The sequence below is a fragment of the Stegodyphus dumicola genome, chromosome 5 (assembly GCF_044657685.1).
Source record: "Stegodyphus dumicola isolate Sdum_Otavi_A_Nest chromosome 5, ASM4465768v1".
NCBI classification, from domain to species: domain Eukaryota; kingdom Metazoa; phylum Arthropoda; class Arachnida; order Araneae; family Eresidae; genus Stegodyphus; species Stegodyphus dumicola.
The window spans coordinates 73,613,175-73,624,870 of NC_140772.1; the positions used below are offsets into that span (position 1 = coordinate 73,613,175).

General features: G+C 31.4%; 1 protein-coding gene across 1 annotated transcript in view; it reads right to left on the reverse strand.

Annotated features, from left to right (window-relative positions):
- The window catches only part of LOC118199944 (decapping and exoribonuclease protein-like), a 55,100-nt gene extending 44,676 nt beyond the window's left edge, over positions 1-10,424 (reverse strand). The window contains exon 1 of the mRNA XM_035371841.2: positions 10,018-10,424. Coding sequence (XP_035227732.1) covers positions 10,018-10,277 — 260 coding nt within the window. The 5' untranslated portion in view covers positions 10,278-10,424. The remainder of the gene's footprint in view (positions 1-10,017) is intronic.
- Positions 10,425-11,696: the final 1,272 nt, after the last annotated feature.

Here is an 11,696-nt window from a genome sequence, read left to right on the forward strand (position 1 = left end):
ATATAACATCTTCATATTATTTAAATCAAGAATTATGTTTCTGTTAAACGAGAAGAATAACATGAATGCGTTTTTCATGTTACCTCATCTTTATCTCAAAACATATTTTCCGAATCATCATCTTTGCTCTGTTAAATCATATTAAAATAATTCCAAATGTCCTAGTTAAAATATGGTTCTGATTTCATTTTATGTTGGAGAAATTTGCGGATAGCAAATTATCTTCATTGATTTTCTTGCTCTACTATAAAGTTATGCACCTCTGGTATTTTTCTCGATGCTAATACGCTTCATTTTTCATATTTTTTTAATTCGCTTCAGTTATTATATACTAATTATTACTGCAATCATTCAAGTCAACATACAATAAATGTGTACGCCACGTATGCGTTGATTAAATAAAAGAACTTATGGAAGTTTATCCCATAAATAGCTAAGTCTGATTCAGTTTACTGTATGAACTACTATCAGTGTTATCAGTATTTAAGTATTGCTATGAAGGTTATAGTATAGTGCAGCGGTTCTCAACCTTTTGACTAACGTGCACCATTTAACAAAAACTGAAAAACGTTTATTACCACCACTACATTTTACAATGATCATTTCTCAATTTCTTAATCGTAATATTAAAAAAAAATATTTTGCCATTTACACAGCCAATTGGCTATTTTTATTAAATAGGGACGCATAAAAAACATTAGATTAAAAATTGATTACCACTTTAATTATCAAAATTTAAGTTATATTTAATTCCAAAATTTGAAATTTAGGCTTGTTCAAAAAAGATCAGTTCTTTTATGTCTGGTCTTATTTCACTTAGTTTCAACCGTAAATTAGATTTTGTTCTGTATTTATTTTTCAAATATAGCATGGAAGAAAATCCTTGCTCACACAAATAGGTTGTGCAAAAAGGTAACAGAAATTTCATAGCTTTATTTGAAATTCCTTTAAATTCTTTTTTTTGACTCAGCCAAAAGTTAACAAGTGTTACTTTTGAAATCTTAAGTTAGAGTTCGATCACAGTAAATTTTCATCAATTGTTCTTTTTCTTCGAGAGATAATATGCCACCGCATACGGCAATGCACTTCCAAGGAATATCATTCTCAGACATAAAATTGTCAATTTCTTTGAAAATCTCATTTGCAGTTGCTGTATCATGAAGTGATTCACAAAATAAATACTCTTCGGCAATTCGTTTATCTTCTTCGAGACGTATGTAACTTAATAGTTGAACAAGGTTCGTTATATCAGTACTTTCGTCCAATATTCAAAGCGAAATGATCACTGTATTTTATTTTTTGAATAAGTGTCTGTAATGAATTTGTCAATTCATGAATTCGTCGACTTAGACGGAATATTATTAAGTTCATTAGCCGCTTTTTCGTTGAATAATGTTAAAACGATATCTTTAGATGCTGGTAATAGGAGGTTTTTCTCTAATAGTGTGAACAATTCTTAAGTTTACTAGTTAACTAAACTTTTTCACTTGAACTAACAAAACCTTTCAATACTTGTTTACTTTTTTTGAGTTCCGTTAATTTCCTCTTAAAATATACTTCAAATAAATTTATCCTTGAAATTAGCGTGCTTAGATTCCAGATGTCTTTTAAGAAGCGATGGTTTCATATTGTAGTTGGATAATAGTTCACCGCAAATAACGCACTGAGGTTGAGGGTCCATTTCATCTCCAAGTAAACCCGAATGATAAATAACTTTCATTATACATTTTATAAACAACTTTTCTTTTCAATATTCTTAAAGCTAGTAAAATGCCCTGGATCCATCAAATCAATCATACTCGTTCCGCTTAGTCAAAATCCTAGCCATTTTTCCATTCTGAAAATCTAAGTTGTTTTGTTATGTTTTCACAAATATTTGAATGCTTAATATGAGTTCTTCAAAATCAAAATGGCGGATGATCCTGCAGTAAATGATCCTGGAAGTGCAGACATGCTAATAAATCAATCAACTCTAAAAGAATTAATGATAGTATTATTTTTATATGAATTATTTTTATTCCCTATTAAATACAGCATCCATTTCTTTTACTTTAAAAAAACATCATTTATGACGAATTTTGTTATGTCTGTGGCTAAATGAAAATTTGTAAAAATAAAAACGGATTATTTTGCTCAAGTCTATGAGCGGATATTGACCTTGAACTAAGTTCAGATCACATAAATTTACGAGTGTTTGAGAAAAAACTCAAACCGGATGTTGGGGTATTTAATTTTTGAACTTAGTAGTTAAAAATACGAGTACTTTATTTCTTTGCGTACCACCTATTTTTCTCTTGCGTACCACCGGTTGAGAATCTCTAGTGTATATAAATAATTCAGCTTTGGTAATAATAACTGTTTTATGAACTGGTAATATTAATTTATGCAAATTTGCTATGCTTTTGCGTAATAAACTGTGTAACACTGTATTAAATTTAAACTGTAATTAAGAGAACAGAAAAATGCGTTTAGGAAATGCAAAGAAATTTCGTATTTAGTGATTCGTATTAATCATCTAATAAAACAAATCATACGACATTTTTACTCAATACAATTATTTAAATATCTTTAAGCTCTGCAATGTAAGAGAGTTATTTTAAATTTATAGCTTAATATCATAAAATTGTAATTTGTCAATGGAGAAATAGTGGTGAAGGAGAATGCATGTTTTGCATAATTAATATAACTAAATATAAATATATTTTCTCTTAATTTAGTTTCCAGAGCTCCGTTTTCGATCTACTGAGTTGTGTACTCATAACTATTCGTTCAGTATTAAAAATTAAGCAACAAATCGCTAATTCGAAAACTAACAACAAATCGCTAATTCGAAAACTAAGATTGTAGTTAACTAATTTGGAAACAATGATTGTGTTGATTTACAAAAGATTTTAATTCCAAACGAAACCTTTCGTTATATAACAAAATATTCAGGTTATAAGGTATTTCTCCCACTTTCCCAGCGTGCCTTCGTGGTGTAGTGGTTCTGCCTACTCAGCCGGTATTTCTGAGGTCCGTGGTCGGATTCCCGGGGAAGGCGATTGCTAATTTTTCATTTCTCCGGCTTCAAAAATCTTAATGTCCCTAGAGTGGCGCCCGAACTAAAAGGGTTGTGGATGATGACTTTCCACAGCCAGGATTTGAGGATTGGGTCCCCTAAAAACCCCACTCGTCGATTAAAATGGCAGTATATGAGGTATTTCTCCCACTTTCCTAGCGTGCCTTCGTGGTGTAGTGGTTCTGCACGCAGGGCCGATATTCCAGAGGTCCGCGGTTCGATTCCCGGCGAAGGCGTTTGCTATTTTTCATCTTTCCTGCTTCCCCCCCCCAAAAAAAATACTAATGTCTCTACAAGGTAAATGTCCTACAAATATTATTCAAAGCGAAATGATGACTGTATTTTATTTTTTGAATAAGTGTCTGTAATGAATTTGTCAATTCATGAATTCGTCGACTTAGACGGAATATTATTAAGTTCATTAGCCGCTTTTTCGTTGAATAATGTTAAAACGATATCTTTAGATGCTGGTAATAGGAGGTTTTTCTCTAATAGTGTGAACAATTCTTAAGTTTACTAGTTAACTAAACTTTTTCACTTGAACTAACAAAACCTTTCAATACTTGTTTACTGTTTTTGAGTTCCGTTAATTTCCTCTTAAAATATACTTCAAATAAATTTATCCTTGAAATTAACGTGCTTAGATTCCAGATGTCTTTTACGAAACGATGGTTTCATATTGTAGTTGGATAATAGTTCACCGCAAATAACGCACTGAGGTTGAGTGTCCATTTCATCTCCAAGTAAACCCAAATGATAAATAACTTTCATTATACATTTTATAAACAACTTTTCTTTTCAATATTCTTAAAGCTAGTAAATTGCCCTGGATTCATCAACTATGAATCATACTTGTTCCGCTTAGTCAAAATCCTAGCCATTTTTCCATTCTGAAAATCTAAGTTGTTTTGTTATGTTTTCACAAATATTTGAATGCTTATTCGGTTTTTCTTTCATCCAATTATCAAAATAATTCAGTGTTTATTTTGATATTTTTCTGGAAGAAAAGCAGTTAAAGAACAGAGAAATGGAGAAGAGAAACAGTATTAAAGGCTAAACAATTAAAACATATTACAAGCCAAATAGAATTTTTTTAACGATTTCTGTTTAGAAAGCGGTGAAAAAAGGTATTAAATTAAAAATTATAGTTTGTAGTGGTTCCTCCCTTTTATCTATTAACTAAGTGTGGAGGAACCTAGTGAACTGCTAAGCGAATAATCGCTTAAGTCCAGAAACAGAAACGTCACACTCAAGAAGGGTTAATTACCCTTTAATGCTCAAACTAAAGGTTTACAGTCGGTCCCTTTCTTAGAACGTACTATAATGCCTCCACTTGGGCTTAAACTCAGAAAATATAAGAAATAACAACTTTACTAATGACTAACTAAAGAGATTTAGCCGAAGCTAACACATATCTAACTATCTGGTCCCTAAATACCGAAATAGCAAACAAAACTATCCAAGGGCCCGTAATACGGCCGAGCGTAGTTAACAGCTTAGAGAGACGTGGCCAAAAGGCAAACGCGCACTAGTCAGAAACTCGAATTCTCTCTCTCGAAGTAAGCGGAACTTCGACTTAAATACTACTCCTTCTCATTCACATTTAACGCGATTCTAAAACACATTTTGGAAAGAATTTGTAAGCTGATATTAGAAGCGATAGGAAAGTAACTTAAAAAATAACTGTCTTACAAGTTATTATAAATATTGCAAGTCAAAGAAGTTTTTTTTTTCTTTTCTTTTTTTTTTTTTTTTTTAAATATTTCTATTTTGGAAGAAGGAGAAAAAGGTTTTAAATTAAGAAATATATTTCAGTTTTTAATAAGCTACAATAATAACACAGATTTTTAATACAATTTAAAAATTTCGATAAATTATGAAGTGTCTTTAATATTAAATTCTAAAGCATGACAGCAAAAGTATATAGCTTCTCGACAAGTAACTACTAAAAGGTATTTGCAATGTAATATGCTTAAAAATGATCATATGCATCATACGTTCATATACAAAACGTTTGGCGTTTTCTATGCACTATGGTTCATACAGATACGTACAGAGAGTGTTCACACATTTTTGTAACGATTTTGCAAAGATTTATATATAAACAAATCTTAGAATTTCATTTTCTATTATGCTCAGTTTGATAGCCCTTTCGTTGAACTATCATATTACATCTTTATTTCCAATATAAAAGCCCTTTTCTTAAAACATCAAGGTTGATTTTTTTCCACTACATCCAATGTTTTGGGATGCTTCTTATAAAGAGCTTGTTTTAAAAGTCCAAATGCACAATCAATAATCCATAGGAGACAGACACATCAGGAAACTAGGATGGGATGCATTTAAAGGGAATAGCTTCAATTCCGGTTTCATTTCTCATTATTTTCAAAAAATATTATTTAAGTTTTCCGTTGTAAGAAAATCCAATAATAACCATAAAACCTTTAAAAATTTTTTTCCCTTGTTTTCTCTGAACCAATATATTAAGCCCTTTTCTCCTCTTTTTCGGTAGTAAATCGATTTTTTTTTTTCTGTTGTAGTCAGGTAAGTATATCCCAGCCTTATTCAATTGTAACTATATATTTCTATTTTTCACCTGCCAAATAATTTTTATACAGCAATCTGTACGTAGTCTTAGGAGGAGAAATGTATTTCGGGGTTAGGTGATGAACATCATTTTTTTTTGTTTTGATTAGCTTTAAATCAAATTTTATAATTTTGTTCACAACTCCTACAGAGATATCTAAATATTTTGCAATAGCTCTTTGGGGAAAGAAAGTTGGATTTTTCTTTAAAACGTGAGATGCGACATAAGAGCTGTACGTACCTTTGTTGGGTATGCATTTTATGCCTTTTTTCCCAGTTAGATGTAAATTTTGACGTTTCTTTTCTTTCATATTAATTACGTCATTACGTGTAGATATATTAAAAACATGCTTTTCACATCTTTTTTTTTAATAACTAAATAAGAGTATTTATTTTCCGGCCACATTTTAAAGAAAAGAATACTTTTAATGCTGCAGACGATAATTAAACCTTATTCCAATTGGATGACAGCCACGTTTGTAATTTAAAATTAATATTTAAATTCATGGAGAAAATCAAAATTATTACAAAAATGTTCGAACACCCTCTATAATAAACATAAATGGATTGCAGTTATATATAACCTGTAGAGACATTAGATATATTTTTGGAAGCAGGAGAATGAAAAATATGCAACCGCCTTCGCCGGGAATCGAACCACGGACCTCTGGAATACCGGCCCAGCGTGCTACCGTTACACCACGAAGGCCCGCTAGGGAAGTGGGAGAAATACCTTAAAAGGGTGAGGTACAGCTTTAGTACGATGAGAAAATTTCAAATGATTATATTGAATATATTCAATAATTTAAAAATTTCGAAGATTACGGTATCAGGTTCAATGTTCCTTCTTACCTTCTTCGGGAACATACAAGGACCTGACTCGGAACAGAGAGCTTACTAAAGCTATGTTCACTAATTGTGGTAAGTAGACAGGATACACATGAAGGGTATACAAAACCCTTTATTTTTCTCTATATACAATAACTTCCGTACTTCGGAATACACTGACCCGCTACTTGGGGTCTAACGTAAAAGTATAAAAATAAAACTAAACTCTAATTTAACTTTAAACTAATAAACGTGGAAGATTGGCCTTATATTAACAGGAAGCGTATGTAGTACAGAGAACTGTGAACACTACAATACGTTTTAAAATTTATCAAGAGGATTAAAACCTCTGGCCTGGAAGGCAAACAGCAACTGCGTAACTTCTAAGGTAAGCGGCCTGCTTTGACTCACTGCTTCCTCTCTCTCGCTTGGCAAAAGGCCACAACTTAAATACTTGGCGTTCGCCAGACAAACTTTGCATAAAAACCTTAACGCTTATAATTCTGGCCGGAAGTAGAAAATAAGAAGTGATAGTAAAGATTTAAAATAAAATAAACGTTAGTAAAACTTAAGATCCTTACAACGGAAATATTTTAATATCTTGAAGAGCATGATCACTAAAACATTGTTGTGGTAACTTGTTCTCTAAAATAGGAATATATCACGCTAATCATTCAGAAAGTAATCCCATGTTGCGTGACATCTATTTGCACCTTTAGTGACATTACATTCATGGCATTTTTAACATGTCCAGTCAACTACAAAAGCAAGACCCATCTATTACGATAAGGTAAAAAGTTCTTTATCTCCAATAATGAAGCTTAATCATTTTCCGCTGCAATGTATTATAAAAATGAAAGGTTTCAACAGACTTTAATTCTTGAAGTTTATTAGCGAAGACTGAACTATACAAAACGGTAACTGGGAACTAGACGTTGCTGAAAATAGAATACATTTTTAAGGCATTCCTCCATTACGTATATGCAAGAATATCGGCATTTCATTATACTGGAAGTTTAGTATTACAGAATTAACAAAAACCAAAACGGCGAAAAACGGCAAAGCACTCGAGAGCCGCAGGAAAGCAAACTCAAAATCTACTGAACTCTACTCTCTCCATTGCAGGATTATCAAATCTCAAATCGATCATCATCCTTTTCAAATTTAAATATCTTTCACCTTTAAAACTGTTCGACTACAATATTTTACAGAGCGGATTATTACGCTGAAGCATATGTCACATATTTTTTCTATTCTACAATGAATTACATACATAATGCACATTTACATTTCATGCTGAAACAAATCACACAGATAACTCAACATTATCTTCCGGAAAACTCTTGTATGTATTATTTTCTAGCACTAAAATACAGACAAATCATTCAGAATATCTCTCAAAAATAAGAATAAAGAAACGTTTCTATAAAATATACTTTTGCTTATATCTCATAAAATAATTAATGTCTTAAAAGTGGAAAAATAATTTATTATATAGTTTCATGGAAGCAAGAGCCTATATAATTCATTTTACAAAATTTATCAATAATTTTATATTAAGAAATAATAAAAGCGTGAGTCAGGTTGCCCATTATGAATGTATAAAGTTAATGGCTTAAATTTTCAATAATTAGATTTTGCTATTCATGGCCCCGAACTGTTATTATTCGTGATATAAAATTGTAGGAATTTTGCAGAGAGAATTATTTAAACTCTTGCTCCCCTGAAACTATATGATAAATTTTGTTTCCACTTTTAGGTCATGAATTATTTTATCAGGTTTAAATAAAAGCTTATTTTTTAAAAACTGTTTTGCCCAAAGAGGCGTAAGCCCAGAAAAGGTGTTAGTCTCGAAACGGCATTTTCCGTCGAATCACTATAACGGTTGTGTCTCTTTTCAAATTGTCGCCACCAAATATTATCGCCCTGTATTTATTTAAAGAAATTAAATAATGAAGAATCCGCATGAATGTATGTATATTTATCGTACTGGGAAAAAAACAGCAATACTTACAGCCATCAAATTTTGAATAACATTGTCCTCCACCCGAATATGGGCACCTGGCAGCCAGAATCTTGAACTCCGAATTCGTTTTATTATATATGTCATATCTTTTAAACTTTAACGAATTTTTGATTAAGAACTCAACGATTTCAAAGCTAGCAGTGGCAACATAATGTGCGGATTAAAATATTTTTATCTCCAACGCGTGAGACTGGAAATTCTAAAGCTATGCTGTTTTTAAATACTTTTAGCCTAAATGCTCTCAAAACGTGCATGTATGTGTAAATGAAAAAAAAAGCGCCTATTTGGGCGTAATATAAAATCCGAATGCTTTCAGATTTTTTATTTATTTATTTCCCCCTTTTAAGCCTTATAGCACGTTATTAATCAAATTATCAATTTTAAAATCATTTTTAAACAATGAATAATTCCAACAATTCAAACGTAAAAGTAAAGTTTGAAAAAATTTAGTTTATTCATTAACGAAGATATGTGCGAAAAGTCAACATTATTTTTTAAAAAAAAAATCTATAACATATAAAAAAGAGTCTTCACCACGTACGCAAAATGCAAGCTCTACAGCTTATCACAGAATAGTTTAAAAATTATGATACAGCTTTCACTGTTCAAATAAAAGCTGTATTAAAACGCAGATAGTTTTAAAAAATTCCTAGAATGTCGCATAATTAACATTTTTTTTTATATTTCTTATTTTATAAGAGATTAAACAGTTTCTTTCCCAATCTTTTAAAATTTGGAATCTTTATAACAGATATGCTTTTGGGTGTTAGAAAATTTCCCAAAAAAGACTATAGTATTACACACCACAATAAAATTAAGAAAATCGACTTTTAAAATGGAATACTGAAGAAAAATGTAAACTAATAAAATAGAAAAAAATTAAAATGACCCAGCAGATTTAACTATGACTTAGTAACATGATAACCTTGAAACTATACTTTTCAGCAATGTACCAAACTATGCTTTCACCAAGAGGCACTTTCTTTTCAGAACTGTAGATAATCCTCCAGCTGATAATTTGGTGCACCGATAATTTATCAGTTTTGTTTTAAAAGAGAGCGAAACGTTTATTTTATAACCTGCGAAAAGTTCACAATTCTGTAACGCTTTTAGATATCAAAATTTTAAAATTATGACGTTGAATATTCGAAAAAAAATCTAGATTTTTGAAAATTCACCAAAAAATCATAAATAATGTTTAATGTTTGATACTAATGTCATTTAAAAAATATTTTCCTGCTCTATCTGACAGTGGAAACAGTAAATTTCTGAAACTTTTAAGACTGTTCGTTACACATAGATATGTAAGAAAAATAGTTTAAGAAGTAAATCAAAAAAAATTCTAAATCGAATTTTGAATAAACTGCTCCACTACATTGCATTGTCATCTATAAACAAGGCATGCACAAAATTAAAACTCGCTAGCTTATCAGTAAGTAGGTTAAAAATCGATGAAAAAACTCCCACTATTGCAACATCATGAATGGACTAAATAAAAACTTCTAATAAAAATACATACCACGGTCTTTGACGTTGAATCCATTGCAAAATTTGATCCATTCTTTCGGCCGTGTCATACTGAGACGTTATAGCTTGACCATATCCAGCATTAAGATCGAGGTATAATTTATCGCTGGGCTTTCGGACATAATATTTCATCTGCGAGCGATCAAAATGAAGGCGACGGTAAGAATCCACAGAGAAAAATCCAATTTCTAGAGGGCTTTGGAAAAGCTGCAGCTGTGTGCAATGTGAATTTTTTGTTACTTGAAGAGTCATCTCCACTGCTGTATTCAACTCAGTTTAGAACAATCCCGCGCGCTAATGAAGTCGACGAGCAAACTCGAATTAATAACACACGTCAGAAATTACTTTACTTCCGCACTTCGAACACTGCCATCACACACGCGCTATCGTTCCATACTGACAAAGCGGCACGCTTACAACATTCACGTCACGACTGAAACCGAAACTTAAACTACACTTTTAGTTCTTCATCTGATTGTCTGTGTGTTTACACGCTGATAGCAAATCTCAAATCTTCTTTGCGTGTTTAATCTGTTCTCGAAACGATGAGTGGAACTTATCGGAAACTATTTAGTCGGCTTAAAATTTTATTGGTTTAATGAAACAAAATGACTGCTTTTTACAGGGCTTTAACCCTTTGAGGGGCAGTATATAAAATAATTTAAACTGTGGTAAAATTTTACATGAACTATAACTTATGGACCCTAAGGACACAAAATTGAGACTTAAAAAAAATCTAGAGCGAAATACTGAATTTTGAGAGCCGGTATATATTTTATACCGGCGCCCCTCTAGGACATTTTTTTCCAGGTAGCTGCCAACTGTTAATCTTTGTTTTAAAATTAATTTTGCCTACTTTTGATGTGCGTCTGTAGTGATGAGTGCTTGAATATAGTTGTGTAAGTCTAAAGACAATTTTTGTTTTTTTAATTTCGGCAGAAATTTAAAATTTTTAAAATAAAATTTATGTTTTTATGCAATTTGATGATGCAACCCAGCTGAACATACTTATGTAAAATATGGGTAGAAAGCTATTCAACTTGATTTAAATTCAGTATTATTTTATAAAAAAATTTAGCAAATATAACACTGCATGTGTAAATTGTATCATGCTGTAACTGAACTAGTATAATATTACAAGCAGATGTAACTCAGCCGAAAATTAAAAAAATTGAAAAATGAAGCACTACGACCGACTCAGCTGAGAAAGTATGTTGCATTTTTGAACTTGTATTTTATGCTTTAGATAATGTGTGAACAAAACCATGCTTCATACAGTATACGAAGAATCGCCCCCCCCCCTCCACGCACACACACTTTAGATCATCGAGGACCGTAAGGGTCCCTTTTTTATTTTTTGTATAGTTTGTAATATATCTTTTTTTTTTTTTTTTTTTTTTTTTTTTCAGGAAGAAACACCGTTAAACAATTTTATTATTTGATACACCTCAAAGCTCTTATTCTGATTTTCAATCTCTTTGGCTTCATAGGGGCTCCTTTTCAACTTTTGGATACATTTTAGTTTGCATCTAAAACGGGCCTCAGAAATATTTTTCCTCCTTTCACTAACTGTGAAAATTTATTTCGGAAACAACCTATTTGTATCAACCAGAGCGCAAATTTCTCTTGTGTTTTCTAGTCTTTCATCTGAAATTAACAAAGAATTAAAAA